Genomic DNA, 17,207 nt, shown 5'->3' on the forward strand with positions numbered 1-17,207 from the left:
CATGGCGTGTTTAATCAAGAAAAAAAGCCAGTTTTTTTGACGCATCCACTGTTTTGCTCATATATTGCGTTTGGGTTCTGTTACAATGCGACATGGTAGGAAAGAGTGCGGCCCCAAAAGCAGGGAGGTCGACAGGCAGGGTGTACTTGAAAAGATCGACTAAATAAAAAAAACAAACTGAGTAGAGAACCGTAACAAAAACAAAAAAAAAAAAAAACTAGGGAGTTCATTGGAACATAAGGACAACAAGAACCAGGTAGTAAAACATGGAAATATAGATGCAGAGACACATAGACAGTATGACAATTCTCGACAAGAACTGAATGGTGACTGGAAACTAATACAGTGGTACCTCGGTACTCGACCGCCTCTATACTCGACCAAATCGGTGCTCGACCAAAAAATTCAAGTAGATAATGCATCGGACCTCGAACAGATTTTCGGTTCTCGACTAGCCGAGCCGACCCGAATGCGCTCCTCGGCCCTTCTCGGCCAGCGGGTAAGCGCCAGTTCAACTCAGACCGCCAGCGGAGTAAGACGTTTGTTCGAGTATTTCTTCCCGGATTTAAACTTTTTCGTGTTGCTCTAGCCCTTAATATTGGGTCCAAAGAAAGACAGTGATAAGGGGAAGGCAAAGAGGAAAACAATGAGGACCACTATTGAACCGAAGAAGGAAATTATAGCAAAATATGAACGTGGTGTACGAGTGTCCGACCTCGCGTCGCAGTTAGCTAGCGTCATCATGGAAGGAGTAACTCCCTCCCGTCCTCTCCACATCCATTCCTGTATGCCATCAACCACTCTCCAAAACGTAAGTAAATTATACAAAATGGTTTATAATGCTTTATTTATCTTTATCATGTACTGCTTGTGCACATTTACTTGTGCACACATACTTTCCATTATTTCTTATGGGAAAATTGGTTTCGGTGTTCGAACAAATCGGTGCTCGACCACCACCTCAGAACGGATTATGGTCGAGTACCGAGGTACCACTGTACACGGAAAACTGATGAGACAACACGAAACAGATGGGCAGGAAACAATTGAAAGAGGGAGGTGGTTGGTCAACACATGGTCAAGAGAGACAGGTAGCAAGACACTGACAAGGAAAACAAAAACATGAACTTCGAAACAAGAACTTCGAAACATGAGCAAAAACCCCCCAAAATAGAACTTCGAAAACCCCAATAACCCACAACAACACCAAAAACAACACATTGCAACAGAACATGACAGGTTCATGGTGGCAGCGGCAGCTTTGTAGGGGAGCTCAGAGTTTCTTCACTGTTTCATCCACCTCTCCAGGAATTGTTATCGGCGTGCCCCCAGTGGGGTGATTGTGTATGCCACACTTCACCAAGATGGCCTTCTAATCACATACCGAGCCACCCAATCTGGCTCCTTCCTCCCAGGGCAGGGAACCAGTTGTTCAACTCCGAGTATCTCCCTCCCAGAGCAGGGGAGCAGTTTTTCGACTTTGAGTCCCTCAAGGGTCTCTCGCCCTATCTCTAATGGACAAGGCAGACACTCTGTGGAGGGAACTCCTTTTAGCTGCCGCATTCATGAGCTCGTTCTAACGGATGGGTTCATCTTGGTTCAGATTTCACGGCCCGCTTGGAGAGGGCCCTCGCTCAAGCCTTTTCCGACTGAAAATCGAGGTACCCAATTCTCATCCCTTGGGCAAACACTCCACTGCAAACAGCTCCAATAAGAGTGCAAGTATGCAGCTTGATGAAGCCGCATCATCTTCAAAGAACAGAGATATTGTACTAAGGTCACAAAACTGAGGTCCCTCAACATTTTGGCTGCCCAGAAAGGTCATGAGCTGACAAAGGGCTTGTCCCTCATCGGAAACAAACTTGTAAGTGGACCCAACAAGCATGTACGAGGCCACCGGAACCACCAGAACCACCGCCACAGAGGTCCGACAAGTGCTCCTCTTTGTAGCTGCCCGGCGGGATGGGGTAGTACCCGTCTCCAAATTCGTATGGGTGAGAGCACGTGGGGGTGCGCAGGTGCATGGTGCTACTCAGCCCACCATGAGGAGAGGTTGTGTGCACCGCGTGAACATGGCCAGTGAATGAGTAACAGGCAAGCAGGTCGGGGTGAAAGTCTACCCTGATAAATCTGCTTAGCGCCCGCTCGGACTTTATCCTGCTTCGGCCACTGACATCCTGTCTGGACAGGAAGTGGCGCCGCTCCTCGACTGGATTAGGTTGGAGACCATTTGGACACGCGCTCATAGAAACAAGCTGACAAGAGGCAGTGTGTCCACAAGACAGTTCACCACAAACACTAATGTGCTCTAAGTACATACACACACACATACACACACACACACACGCACACACACACACACACACACACACCAGGGGGTAAGATTGTGTGTGTGTGTGTGGTGGTGTGTGTATTTTGTGTGTCTCCTGCAGCCCTAAAAATACAAGTCTGCTACTCTTCAACACACACTCACAAGACAAAGACATGGCTGAAACAGTAAGAAAAATACACAACCGCACATTCTGTGTCTACACAAAGTTTGTGTTTGCCATTGAAAATAAGGGACGAGCAACATCATCAGTGAGCCGTTGGTGTGCGTGTGTGTGTGTGCATTGATGCGTGCACATTAGTGTGTTTGTGTGTGACAAATCAGTCTCAGGAACACGCATATCATGCACAAAGGTTTTGTCTAGCAAGCCTGCCCACTTCAGGTGCCACCACAAAAGTGGTTGCCACATTGCAAGCACGTTCATATACCAGTGCACAGATATGTATATAGATTTGGATATGATGATCACCAAGGTCAGCGGATGATGGCACAGCGGAGTGGCAGAATGACAGCAATTTATATCAGATGCTAGCAATTGCTATCACATGATAACAAAGGATCCCAAGCACTACTTTATGATCATTGACTCATGCGACAACAAGTTGATCCAGCGGAGCGCACTAATGACGGCCGCTTAACATAGCGCCTGATCTCAGACGACAGGAGTTGATAGCGGCGGAAATTGAAAATATCAGACGATACCAGACACCGCTTGATGATAACTTGAAAAGATACAAGAAGATAGCAGTCGGAGAGAAGGACCCCATGAGGCCTCGCGCTCGCTTCCGAACTTGGTTTGAGCGTGGCAACAAGCGCGGGCAGGTCACTTGGCGACCCAACGCAGGGGGCCGTGTCCTAATCTAATCGCGAGGACAATAAAACTAAACAAAACAGAACAGAACGCAGAACGAAGAGAGCCAAACAGCGCAGAAGCCAAGTGAAGAGAAGACAAGAGGTTCCCGACTGGAGACTTGGCACTATAAATTGAACGCGTGTCGAGAAGCCTGGACAGACACCATCATTGTCTACTTGTGCCCCAGTTGGCTGCGGTCTCCTCGGCGGGAGGTGGAGGGTGGGGGTGGGGGGGTTCCTTGCAGGCCAAGTGTGAAAACACGCACATTCATGTGCACAGCAAAGTTTCGTGAACGCAGGTCACAAAAGTGCAAAATGGAATCCTTCCTGATGTTTGCTGGTCTTGTCTTCACACACGCTCGACACAACGGAAGACAAGACAAGGCCAGACAAGACAAGACAAGAGCAGCCGACAGGCCGGTCGGCAGTAATGGCGGCAGACAAATGGGCAACCGTGTCGAGTTTGTGGCAGGTTTTGGTGTGCCTGCTTGGCGACGTGGAGGTGGAGACTCTCTCTCTTCTCCTTGTTTTGTTGTTTTTGCAGCATGCACATCCTCGAGAGCATCATGGTTGGAATGTGGTTCCAGGCCGCCCTAAGGATCTGAGGGCGCCAGATTTGGTCTTTTGCCACCTCTTCAATCCTTTCTCCAGACCTAAATGGACTTTATCAAGTTGATCTGGTTTTTGTTTTTTTGTTTTGTTTCTTGATAAGATTTGTGTGTTGATTGGTGGTTTGTCACATTTGTCCGGACTTGTCAACAGCCGTCCCTGTTTTGTCAAGGCCTGCGTCATTTTCGTGTCAGATGCTAGAATTTAGTTGCCTGCTTTTTCTTTTGTGTGTGTGTGTGTGTGTGTGTGCTTGCGTGTGTGTGCGCGTGTGTGTGGTTGCTACTCTTACTCTGGCAAGGCATTTCCTTTGGTAGTTATTAGCTAACTTGTTCCTGTGAGCCTGGCCTTTTGTTCATGGAGGACATTGGGCATATTTTCTCTGTCCAACAAATAGTGTGAATTTGTTTGGGAAGCCCCAGGCAGCACGGAGACACTGCCTTTGCCCGCCGAACAAACGTCGGCAAGACCCAAGCTGGGTCTCCTTCCGATAGAAAAGCCAAGAAGTGGAGCGTGCTCGTCTTTGCTTCCTTCATGTTTTCTTTGGATGATATGAATGTCTCTTTTTGTGGACACATGACTTTCTGTGCTTTGCCCTTTGAAAGATGTCCTTTTGTTTTTCTCAAGAAATTGTCCCAAACTTTGAGAACAACGATTGAGACCGTTCCAAAGGATACCGGCAACCGGGTGAGAATGAGCCGAGTTGAAGATGATACCAGTTTATACCAGTTATCAGATGATACCAAACAATATCACATTCCCATGCCGTTGGGTCGAAGTGGACCATGGTGTGACCATGAAATACACAAACATCCTTTTATGAAGTCATGAATGCCTGCCTAGTAACAACTAGCTCACAACATGCTAGCACCCAGCCATCTTCGTAACCGCCCATTCAGCAGGTCAGCAGATCTGGACTCTGATCCCCATTGATACTGATAACCCCCCCAACAATCTACACACACACACACGCACACTCACGGTGGTCGGCTGTGAGATCATTATAGTGCAGTTTAAGTGCAAACTTAAACTGTCATGATGCGGCGTGGCAGGAAGGATAGTCGGTGTGATAGCGGGAATGGTGGACCCAAATGCAGTGAGGCTCCGAGACTGAGAATGCCTGTAATATTCCATATTTATTTTTCGAAGAGTAGGCAGGAACAAAAACAGAATGGCAAAAACACAAGCGGGCTGGCAAAACAGAAAAAACACTAGCGGGCAGACTGGCATGGGGACAAGACGAGCCATGGGTGCGTGAGGTATAAGACAATGATCCAACAACTAACGGTAACTTGTTGGGACTAAAATAGAAAGGATAATAATTAGACAAATACGAAACAGCTGGACAGAACGAGAGGTGGACAATGCTGATTGGCAGTCATATGGGGCTGGGACACACGGGCAACAGGTGGGACAATTCACGCATGACAACACTACAAGAACGAAGAAAAACCTGCAACTTGAAAACACCAATAAACCCCTAAAACTCTTCAGGCTTTCACCTTTGACCCGTCGGTGTGTGTGTGTGTGTGTGTGTGTGTGTGTGTGTTTGTGGGAGGAGGGGGGGGGGATGCATTTGTTCAGAGAAGGGGCTCTCACACACACACAAACGTACACACATGAGCGAACACACACACACATGGCCATTCCAGGCCTCACACACACACACTTTAATAGGTGGGGCCCCGCCACTGGGGTCGGGAGCCCAGTTGAGCTCGCGCTTAGGCCAACACAAATGTTGCCTCTTGACACAAAGCAAAAAAAAAAAAAAAAAAAAGGGGGCTGGCACAAACGGTTGGAGGCGCCGGCAAGACACAACTTCTTGGACCGGACCTTCTCGTGAGCCGGCTTACCCGCGCATTGAAAATGGAGCCCACTTGCTTCTTGGGGCAACGTGTCAACCCGAGCCCCGCCCACCCTCTCTGCGACGACATCATGGGGATGTCATGCTGACGTGACTTCAGGTTAGACAAAGAATGAGTGCCGGCGAAGCTCCGCCAAAGTATTGGATGAAACAACATCTTTTATTGCCCCACAAGATTGTTGCATTTCTTATCATATAGTGTAGATTTACATCATTTTTCTGAGAACATGAGAAATTATGTACGTTTGCGTGACAATCATGACTTGTGACCTGTCCCTTTGCGTGACTTTTGAATTTGAGCATGCGCATGCCAGCTGACGCGAGAGAAGAGAAGTCTTGCATAGAAACACAGCAGGTCACGTGACACGGGCGTTGGCCGCCAGGCTTGTCTGGTTGAGCGCCCGGTCTGTGCAGGGCATTGCCAAGTGTCGCCCGGCAGGCCAGGGCAGCCATTTTGCATTGCCGCCCTGAGGGACAGGGCGCCTTCGTTTGGCCCACGCTTCTAGGGCCAGAATCCCAACGTGGACTTACAGTATGAGAGTCTGACTAGAAGCAAGTTGATGCGGCACATCCGCCATGCCGAGCGAAGCTGATGAGCTTCTGACTGCATAAAGAAACACCTTCTTGGACATGAACCATAGAGAAATTTTGAAATGATCTTCTTTGGGAAAAAATGTAGTGAGACATGGGCACTAGTGGGTGGCAACCCAAGATGGCCGCTGGCCAATGGCAGCTCAGCGAGTGAGTTATTCGTCCTGTATATATAGATTTACGTGGGTGGGTCTGTCCTTTTTGGCTCTTTGCTTCAAGGTTCCTCAGCTGTGTGCTCTGTAGTGGGCGTCAGGGGCGTGTAGCGGCTGCTGCTGCTGCTGGCGGAAGACCCCCCGCAGGGTGTCCAGTTCCCGGCTGAGGTGGTCCACGCGGCGCCTTAGTCTCTCGTTGTCTGAGCTGAGCTCCAAAACCTTTTGCTGTGTCTCCATGTTGCGCATCTTGGCCTTGTCGCGACTTTTGCGCACCGCCACGTTGTTGCGCTCGCGCCTCAGCCGGTACTCGGGGCTGCTCTTGTCCACATGCTTTTTGGCCTTGCCCGTCGCCACCGGCCTCTGCGCCGTCTGCTGCTGCTGATGATGATGATGGAGGTCAGGGGGCAGATGCAGGGCTTGGTGATGCGGGCTAGGTGCTGGCGTGGGCGGAGGGGTGGGCTGTCCCGGCTGCAGGTGCACCGAGGTCTGAGCGCAGTGAGCCACCTGGTATTGCAGGTGAGGCGGCGGGGTCGGTGGCGGGTAGTGCTGGGCGTGCTGCTGGTAGAAGGCAGGGCCACGCAGAAGTTCCTCGTCATGCGGCTCCTGCTTGATGGCCAGCGGCCGCAGGCGCACGCGCTCGTACAGCTCCTCCATGTCCACCTAGGCCAAGACCACAGGGGGCAGCATTAGTGCCTACGTACAGTATACTGCATGTTGTCCAACAAGACAAAACTGTTTTATTTCCTCTAAAAATTATGGTCAGAGGTCTTCCAACGTGTCTGTAGGCTAAAGACTAAAAACTGTTTTATTTTTGTATTTTTATTCTCAATATTTGACTTGTGCATGTGCATGGGGGGGGTGCATAGTAATAGAAAGATGAAAATGAATGGTATGCAATATACACTGGTCTAAAACTGCAGCATCTCAGTGCAATATAGGCAAAATTTTAAAAAGCAGCAGTTTTGCATGCACAATACTATTTTCTGATGGTTTTAGCATTCAACCAGCCAACGGCGCACGGGCAACCGTGACGCGCGCTGTTTGGCAGAGCGTCTTGGACACCTTTGGGCACTCGGCTCCTGATGACGCAGAAGCAGTAGTGGCGGAGCAGCAGACTGTGGGCTAGCAGCAGGCCGTGCCCTTTGACCCAAGCCTAACCCGAACCCCTTTGCTGAGAGTACAAGAAAAGAAAAGGCAAAAATGTAGACGCCTTATTTAGGCTTTTGAGGAGAATGGGAGAGGAATACTCGGCGTGCAAAATTGAACACACGTCTCCAGAAAACGTCCAGTCTAGTGCAAGCGACGCTTTCCTCAAAGTCAACGGAAAGGTCGCTCGCTCGCTTCAGTCGAGCCGCCAGCCTCAAGGCAGATGACTCGGACGGACAACAAAAAGCGGACTCGGTGTGGGCCCTCGGCGGACGAACCTTGAGCGCCTTGGCGTCCAGGACATTGGCGTACAGGTGCGGAGAAGCTCCGTGCGCGTGCTCGTTGGTGGCGGCCGCGCGCAGGCGGGACGGGTGCTGGAAGAGCTCTGCCAGGAAGTCGTCGTTGAAGGCGGACGGCTCGATGTAGGCGCTTAGGTCCACCGAGGTCTCGGCGTCCCCGATGTCGCCCGGCTCGTGCGAGGGGCATGCCCCCCCCCCCGGGGCCGCCGCCTCGTACAGCAAGTTGTGCAGCTCCATGGGGGCGCGCCGAGAGCGGGCTTCGGCGCTCCGTCCCGTTCGCGCCCGTCCGTCCCTCCGCCAGGCGCGTGTCGGCCGAGTCAAGCTTGGAAAGCGGCAAAAAGTGGCTTTTATAGGGGAGGGCGAGCACCGGGGGGCGGGAGCGCGACGCGAGAGACAAGCTTGTTACTCACCTCAACTGCGTATCTGAGTGTGTTTGCTACGTGTTTATTTATTCTCTTGTTCGTGGACTTTCTTCCTCACTTCAACTGTGCGTTTTAGCGCGTCTTTTCATTTTGAATGCTTATACCGCGTTTTGGACTCGCGTGTGAGCGTGAGCCATCTACGCGCGTGTATTTGACGTTTCTATGTGTATGTGTTTAGGAACTTGGAAACTGTTCTGGATTTTGCACAAAAAAAACTCCTTCAATTTTGTAGGTAATCAGATGTGTGTCACGTGCTGTCACTGCTGTGTAACGTTTTGGCAAAAACTGTCCGGTTGTGTACGTCAAAGTGCGCATGTTCGTAACCGCGTGGGCTGTACCCCCTCTAGCGCACTTTTTGTAGAAATTAGTGAACGAGTGTGAGACGGAGCCCAACTCAGCGAGTAATCGATGTTCAATTTGAATGCTTTTAACCCTCGCACAAGCTTGTTGGACATTTAGTTGTTTACAGATGACTTGTTCTTTTTTTCCGCACGCAATTTGCCACTACCAGTTTATGTTAAGACACCAATCATGTTAACGATTTTTCACAATAATTAAAGAACAGCTTTAGTAAATACAGTGTTCCCCTGGTCTTTGACGTCCGTGCTTTACGTTTTTTCACCTCATGACGTGGACCACGTTTTTTTGTCCCCTCTTTACGCCATTTTTCCCTTACGACACCAAACATGGCGGTCAGTGTCTCTCTCTTTTTTTAATTATTTATTTAAAAGTGCCACTCATTCTAATAACTCAGTTGCAAATGTCGAAATCGAGCAACATCAAACAAGCAACAGGAATAACACAGCATACTCGAGGTACGCAAAGAAAAATAAATAAACAAAAATAAGGCACATTCACTCAACAAATGAATTAAAAATTTTACAAGAAGTCCTTGTTTTCACAGCTTTCGAGTGTGTGCAATGCTTTAACGTGTCCAGGTAGGCTTTTAAATATGATTTGAAGACAACAAAACTTGGTTTCTGCTTGGCAAACTTGCTGACATGTATATGGAATTTGGCCAACAAACATACAAGATTGAGAACATAAGCTTTTTCCTGCTGAATGCTGATTTCCATGTGACATCCCCCACTGCGACTTCCAAAAGGTATGGTCTTCAGATAAAGAGTGCGATTCCTGGATTAGACAGAAGTCTGCATCAAAACTTTTAGCATGAAGAAAAAGTGCCTTCCGTTTTGTAATGTCTCTTAAACCTCAAGCATTCACTGAAAATAACTGTCATGTCCCAGCTCACCTGTTTGCATCTTTTGGTCCTAGACCTAGACAGAGCTCTCCAGCGGCAACGAGGGGGCGGGGCTGATGGCCGCGCACCTGCGGCTTATTTTCCATCAAGGGCTTTTTAAGGCCAGCAACCACAGAAGAGCACTGCGGGTTATTCCTTTGCCAAGCTCCTCAATAGCACAGTGAAACCCCAGCGTTCCCCATCTTAGTGAACAGTTTTGGTTTGTGCTTTGTTTCTCCTGTCTTACGTCGTTCTCTTGTCTTTTACTCCGATTACTCCGATTCTAGCTGACCTGCATTGGCTTCCAATACACGTGAGATGTGATTTTAAGGTGTTGTTAATTACTTATAAAATTTTACACGGTTTAGCTCCTTCCTATCTCGTCGACTTAGTATCACCTTATGTTCCGTCCCGACAACTTCGATCACAAAATGCCGGTTTGCTATCGACCCCACGGGCTAAAAAGAAGTCTGCGGGATCAAGGGCATTTTCCATTCGCGCGCCAGTACTATGGAATGCCCTACCTATGGAAGTTCGCGCAGCCACCTCGGTAGAAATCTTTAAATCCCGACTAAAAACACATCTATACTCAAAAGCATTTAGTTAAATTAGCCTGTCTGCAGCCTTCTTCTTTTTTCCTGCCCCCCTCTTCCGGCCGGGAGAGGGGGCTAGCTAGATGGTGAGGGTTGACTTGACCGCCTCCATTGGGTCCTGCGCTGGTCGACCATCACGGGTTAGGAGTCTAGCCGTCTGCGGTCCACCTGGCTGGAATGCGGGATGGTTCCTGCCCAATGGCTTTGCCTGCTGTCAAGACATCACTGCACTATATAGCACAATATGTTTTCTGTAATTTATATTGTTTCTGTGTTCGGTACATGCAGCATCCACTTCAACCTGTGGGCCTGGAAGGGGGCTCCTCCCACCTGTGGTCCCTTCTGGAGGTTTCTGATTTTCCCCAAATTGGGGTTTTTGAGTTTTTCCTTCCCCTTCTGGGAGCTTTGACAGGGGATGCTGTTGTGTACCTTACATTGAAAAGATGTCTCTGTATGACCTCTTTTCATTCTGTGAAGCCCTTTGAGACTTCGGTGATTTAGGGCTATATAAATAAAATTTGATTGATTTGATTGATTGATCTTTTAGTTGTACAGTACTTTGCAGTTGCTCTCCTGTGGTCCCCGCTCCCCCGATTGCCTCGCGCCCGCCTTTTTGGACTCTTTCCTACAGACACGTTTGTCTCGCTTTGTTTTGCGCTTTTTAATTTTATTTGTACTTTGCCTTTATGCTGTTTTTCGTTCCACGCTTGACGTGCGCTTTTTGTTAAATAAACGAACTTGAGCACTCACCCTTGTCCACACGCGGTTATTCTTGTCAATAACTTTATTAAACGGAATTATTAAAATGAAAAAATGTCACATGTGAAAGAACACTGGTTATAAGCGCACACAGAACAGAATCCTCGACGTAAATCTCAAACCTGTGCATCAGATCAGTCATTCCGTCTCACACCATCTCTTCCTCCTCTTCAGTAATGCCACGCTGCCTCAACTGCCCCTACTGTGAGAATGCAGCAGGCAGCCCTTGCTTCTCCTCCTCCGCGTGAGGGAGCGCAATCTCCTTGCCGTTGACGAAGGCTCTCCCCCCGACAAAATAAGCGATTTTCTTCTCCTGACGGGCTCGCTAGACCAGCAGCCACAACCGCTCCCGACTCTCCTGATCCTCCTGAGAAAGATCCTCTTGGAAGCGAAAATTATTTTGTCGAAGATATTCGTGGTTCTTAGATTCCTTCCAAATCAAATCACGGAAATGCCGCATCGTGAATTGAATGATTATGGCACGGGACCCTTGTCTCGGCTTGACGGCTTTTTTGGGACCCAGCCTATGAACAAGAGTCGATCACATCTGGAAACTTTTCTGTGGCACCTGGAGCCACGTTCTCACAAATGTTGATCACCTTCGATCTCACCACCTCTCCCTCTACCTGAGGCGAAATCCATCTTGTCTTGTATCTTGAAATCTCCACTTAGTATTCCAACTTCTGTAACTTTTCTTCATTCTTTTTAACTCTCATGACTGTCTTGTCTAATTTTGTCTTCATTCCTCTCACCTCTGCTGAGACAAAGTCAATAGACTTTTGGACGTCCTCTATCAACTTTTCAGTCGAATTGCCTTGATTTTCGATAACTAGCAGAAATAATTTGATTTAATGACAGCAAACAGAATTAGGCAGCAAGCAAGACTAGACCGGGATGAGGAAAATGAACAAAAGCAGGGCAGTCCATACAAGTTAAGTTGGTAGACAATGAGGAAGACCTGGATACCCTTAAGGCTTGGCGGGAGCTGATTGGGCCCCACGCACATTTTGGGTGCACATTTTCAACCGAGCGAGTTCACTGACAGAAGAGACTACGAAACATGAGAAAAGTCCAATGTAAACAAAAGCAAACCGTGACAGCGGTGACTTTCGCTTTTTAACAACTTTCATTTTGCCTAACTTTCGCACAGCCGTAAATAAGTTTGACTTTCGCATTGGGCAAAACAAAGCCGAGCAAGTCATTCTTTTAAATCGTAACCGTTTGATTTTGAATTTAATTTTATTTATAAAGCTTTTGTTTTCATTTCATTTCATCACCATGGTGATGTGGAAGGCTAAAAAACTTAATGTCCTACGTTTTTTTCATTGAAGACACAACTTATGATATACTTAAAATACGATCAACACTGAGCGATCACGTTTTGACATGCGACTATTGTCTTTCAATTCAATTGTTATCACGTGTTTTTTTAACCTGGTGCTGAAGTAACACTATTACATACGAGTAATATTATTTGAGGTGTATATTTTAGCGACATAATGTTGGATATTTTGAAACCTGCTGGATGTATGTTTTTCACGCGTTTTGGACGGCTGCCAAATTACTAGTGGCGGAGCTCAGAGATTCGAGCTTATAAACGTGTCGGCTCATTGCATAAAGTTAAGCAGTCCGTTGGCTCAAAATCACGTCATTCACATCTGGGCGTCCATCATGTCGGGCATTCTCTGTCGCGATTGGTCGAGCCGGCGGCAGGGCGGGCCACAGTCGCCCGTCATTGGCCCTCAACAGACATTTCCCTACATGGCCAAAGAGATTTCGCAATCGGCTCGTGTCCATGTTGGAAACAAAAACAGCAGCAGCGCGCGGCGACATTAGGGACAATTCGAGCGCAAACTTTTGTGTGCCAGGCTCGTCTCGTGTCAGCGATTCTTCACGCCGGTGTCGCCCCGTCAAGGTAACGTAGCTTTTCGACGCAGAAAAAGGTGGCGTCCTTAGTCGCTAGCACAACGCGCTAACGTGTTAAGCCCCCACCCCACGCTTCGTCAGCGTCAACATTGACAACCAAACGAAAAGCGCCATCTCATTCGTTACTTTGACTTTCCTCCGCGAGTTCGTTCGCCATCGCGTCGGGTGGCGTCGAGACGTCAAGCGGCGGCCGCTCCGCCTCGGGCTAAAGTAACGCACACTAAGTCAAGTATTCTGGGAATGCGAGCAATTTAACCGAGCTTGCACTCCCGTTTGCCCTCTTAATATGTCGTTAGTGCATCACTCCGAGTCCGCTTCCGAGTCAACGTGGAGTTCCCCGATGATGCAACACCGGGCAAGAAGGCGGCCGCTGTTTGTTCCTAGCTGGGCGATCGCGCATGCGCGCCCATTGCCAGACGACATAGCAACGCGTCTGCCAATCGCAGCGCACATGCTCGTTTTATGCATTTTTCTATCACAAACTTTTTTTTTTAGCGTTACTGACGCTCGTTGCAACGAACCTTTACTTTGGCATTGAGCTAAACAAGACCAAGCCATTTTTTTCCACTTGACATCACCAGCCAAATACTTTTTGTGTTTTAGGAATGTTAGGACAGCATGGAGCTGCCAACGTGGGCGAAATATTTTTGACTGGCAAATTTGGTGGAATTTATTTATCAATTAAATGCTTAAAACATGACATTTTTCCCATTCCTTTTAGTGTTACTCCAGCGAGCTCTAAAAGGAGGTAAACATTGCCAGCCGTTCCAGTCGTTTTGACGGTTCTGCCATTATGCTGGTCGGGCAATGTTGTTAGGAAGCGCTGGAACACAGACGCAAGGTTAAAGACTTTTGGGCATTGTGCTCCTTCCCTCAGGTGCCCGCGTGGAGCCAGCTGCCGAGCGCTGAGCCAGATGAGCCGGCCGCCACAGCCTAAAGTCACGTCATCGGAGCACAACGGCGTGAGCGTTATCCAGAGCCAGAGCCACGCCGGCGCCCCGCTACAGCAGGTCCCCCAGCTGGTGCCCGCCCGGCCGTCCTCGCCCGGTGGCAAGGCCCCCGGCAAGATGAAGAAGGCACCGGCGGACAAAGACAGCGACGAGTACCGTCAGCGGCGTGAGCGCAACAACCTGGCAGTGAAGAAGAGCCGGCAGCGCAGCAAGCAGAAGGCCATGGACACGCAGCAGCGCGTCAACCAGCTCAAGGAGGAGAACGAGCGGCTGGAGGCCAAAATCAAGCTGCTCAGCAAGGAGCTCAGCGTGCTCAAGGACCTCTTCCTGGAACACGCCCACAACCTGGCCGACAACGTGCAGCCCCCGAGCGGGAACCCAGACGCTGGCCCCGCCTCTAACAACCAGTGAACACCTTTGCCGCCGCCGCTCCCCAATCCGAGCTGAGCACCGGCGCTTCCTTTGCTCTCAGATCCCATTGGCCAGAGCTTTGCTGACGTGTTGCTCTCGTTTCTTCGTCGCGGAGGGGCAGGAACACCCGATTCCGGTTCTTGACTCCAGTTCCTGATTCCTGGCTCCTTGAATCTAGACTTGAGACTGTGGAATTTTCTTTGCAGACACTCAATCCTCCAGTGTTGACCTTCCGACCTTTGCCGACGCGCTTGATTTGACTCTCAATTGAAGGGGCAGTGAACTCCAGAGTCTTGAAGCTGGATTCTTGAATCTTAACTCTTGATTCTGGACTTTAGAGTCTAGGCTCTGAGTTTGTCTCCCTTGTTTTGGTACGTCAAACTATGGCGGCGTTCACTCGCCACTCCCGATGCTGGAAGTGCAGACGTGGCACTGTCGACTCCACAATATCGACTGGGAACTTGATGTGGGCATTTCACCTCTGACTGGAGGTTGTTGACCTCAGACTGCAGATGAGACTGCTATGTCGGGACTCTGGGCGGACCTTGCATAGTTCTGTGTACGTTAAGGAATTTCGCATTATGATTCCGGAGTCTTGGCTCGTGGTTGATTTCCAGAATCAATGTTCTATGTTTTCAACTGTTGATTCTGGACTCTGCACTACTGATTTTCTGAAACCTAGGGTTAACTCGAGACCCTCGAGAGTGTTCATTTTCTGGACTTTGCACCGGGACCAAGATCCTAGACTTCGGACTGTGCGAGTGTTCATCGCCCGTGTTAACAGTTTATGTTAATTAGCATGCTTAATGTCATCAGTTCATTCGCATTTCTGTTTTCTGAATTTGAGTTTATTTGCATGTTTCCTTTCCGAGCATGACTAATGCTAAATGTTAATTAGCGTGTTCCTAGCGCTTGCAAGGACTCCCCTTATATGTTCATCAGCATGTTCTTTTCCCTCTGGCTTGGCTACCACTAAATGTCACGCGGTGTCTTTTTTTTTCTGTGGTAGCTTTTGATGGCTTGCGGTTGACTTTGACGCTGCACCCCTTGCAGTAGCGGTCCTCGTCAGTCATTCACGAAACAAAAACATGAAATTGGATCAACATCATCAAATCTTATTTATTTACGCTGTTGGGGATTTTTTCCCTTCATTGATCTTTTTGTGTTTGAGTGGAATGGTAAAAAAATATTTGTGAGTGGGCATTTGAATAATTCATTAAACCCATTTGTGCAAATGAGACATATTTATGTTAGATTCTCTGCTGTGTAATCTGATTCCTAGACTCTAAATTGTGGAGTCCAAAGCCAATTGTTTTTACCCTGAAAACTTGATCCTAAATTCTAGACTCTTGAGTCTCGCTTTGGTAGCTTAGATTGTGGAATTGTCACTCTTGACGTTGGGCCCTATTGAGCTGCAGACTCTTAAAGGGACAATATGTTGGATTTAGACCGTTTTTCACGTAAAGAATAAATGATTACAAATTTCAGAAACCTGCAAATAAATGTGTTATTCTGTGTAAAAACCAACAGTATATTTTAAATATAATCAAAGGTCCAGTTATCATAGAATCATATTACGGTGGCTGCACTATTCTTGTGGGTGGCACTATTCCGGTGGCTGCAATGCCTGTTATAGCTACGGACAATGGTCAATGCAGCACCCCCTGCTGTCTGTAATGAAAAACTGTCCCTTTAAGAATTAGATTTATAATTCTGGACTGAAGGCTCTTGATTTTGGACTAGCATTTTGATTCTAGACCAGGGGTCGGCAACCCGCGGCTCTCGAGCCGGATGCGGCTCTTTAGCGCCGTCCTAGTGGCTCCCTGGAGCTTTTTCAAAAATGTTTGAAAATGTAAAAAGATTGGGAGAGAACTTTTTTTTTGTTTTAATATGGTTTCTATAGGGGAACAAACATGACACAAACATTCTTAACGTTTTCCAAAGCTGTAAAATATGTAGAATAAATATTACATTTCAACATTTCTGTCAACAAAGAATTGCGTCATAGCCTCTCGACACGCGTTTCTATCAGCAGGGCGGGATCCTAGGCAAGTGGCCGTTGTAAACAAACCAGCGGCAGTGATGGGCCATGCATCCCAAAGGGAAAAAGAGTAAAATAGGTGAGGAAAACAGAGGATTCAACATTTCTTGACCGAATCATTTGCATTCATTGTCAATGCGGTAGTACTACCCGAATGTTTGCTCTGTAGCGAGAAGTTGTCACATAATGAAAAGAGCAATGTGGAAAGACATTTTCAGGGAAGGCGTCCTACATTTGCAGCCGAGTAAGCAGTTGGCAATGAGAGGACAAGTGCGATTGCATTACTTCTGCAGAAATTAGAGGAGCGCAAAAATATATTTAAGAAGTGGATTGCATCTCCAAACTCCACGACTGCTGCAAGTTTCATTGCAACCTGGGAGATAATAAAATGTGGTAAACCTTACACAGATGGTGACTACATGGAGTCATTCATCAACATCAGAACACCTATTTACAGACTTCATAAACAAAACCAGGATAATACAAAAAAAGACTTGCCTCTCTCCGCCAAGACAGCGAAGGAAAGAATGATTAAAATGGCAGGCAACATCACCGATCAACAAATCAAGGACATTAATTCAGCGTCAGCATACTCAATTGCCTGTGATGTGATCGATATTGAACAGACTGCTTTTTTAGGCAGGTATGTGGCTGATGTTTTGTTTTTATAAATGCAGGCTGCATTTTATTGCACTCTATTGCCCAGATAAGGGGCACGTTATGCACGTTCCATTTTGTTGTTTTTTCGTATGCCCATAAATAAAAACGTCCAAAATCTGCTTAATTTAATTTCATCAAAGCAATGAAACATAATTCATTAATATTGTCATGAAGTTCAACTTGAGGCGGTCTCGCACAACAGAGTAGTCATGTGGTGCGTCATTTTTGACAGGATGCATTGCAGGAAAAATAAACATTTAATCATGAAGTCTAATTATGTATTCGTAGTTAACTTAATCATCTTGATAGTAGGCTAATATAGCTTATATAGATACATACAGCATGTGTTGCCTTCATTATAAGGCT

The 17,207-nt window shown here is 47.7% G+C and overlaps 2 protein-coding genes and 1 long non-coding RNA gene across 3 annotated transcripts; 2 read left to right on the forward strand and 1 right to left on the reverse strand.

The window, feature by feature from the left end:
- Nucleotides 1-5,790: 5,790 nt before the first annotated feature.
- On the reverse strand, nucleotides 5,791-8,161 carry cebpa (CCAAT enhancer binding protein alpha). The gene is made up of 2 exons (XM_088412572.1): nucleotides 7,819-8,161; nucleotides 5,791-7,054 (listed from the first exon to the last, which is right to left on the reverse strand). Exons 1-2 carry the CDS (start codon nucleotides 8,074-8,076, stop codon nucleotides 6,467-6,469), a joined length of 846 nt encoding a protein of 281 aa, XP_088268698.1. The 5' UTR covers nucleotides 8,077-8,161; the 3' UTR covers nucleotides 5,791-6,466.
- LOC148425251 (uncharacterized) lies at nucleotides 5,945-10,629 on the forward strand. Its single transcript, XR_015865318.1, has 3 exons — nucleotides 5,945-9,076; nucleotides 9,166-9,366; nucleotides 9,537-10,629. It is a non-coding gene; the product is annotated as an uncharacterized LOC148425251 (long non-coding RNA).
- A 1,971-nt stretch (nucleotides 10,630-12,600) lies between these two features.
- On the forward strand, nucleotides 12,601-15,631 carry cebpg (CCAAT enhancer binding protein gamma). Its single transcript, XM_088412573.1, has 2 exons — nucleotides 12,601-12,768; nucleotides 13,657-15,631. Exon 2 carries the CDS (start codon nucleotides 13,694-13,696, stop codon nucleotides 14,138-14,140), a length of 447 nt encoding a protein of 148 aa, XP_088268699.1. The 5' UTR covers nucleotides 12,601-12,768; nucleotides 13,657-13,693; the 3' UTR covers nucleotides 14,141-15,631.
- Nucleotides 15,632-17,207: the final 1,576 nt, after the last annotated feature.

The sequence above is a fragment of the Hippichthys cyanospilos genome, chromosome 4 (genome assembly GCF_059441005.1).
Source record: "Hippichthys cyanospilos isolate Australia breed blue-spotted pipefish chromosome 4, RoL_Hcya_1.0, whole genome shotgun sequence".
Taxonomy (NCBI): Eukaryota; Metazoa; Chordata; class Actinopteri; order Syngnathiformes; family Syngnathidae; genus Hippichthys; species Hippichthys cyanospilos.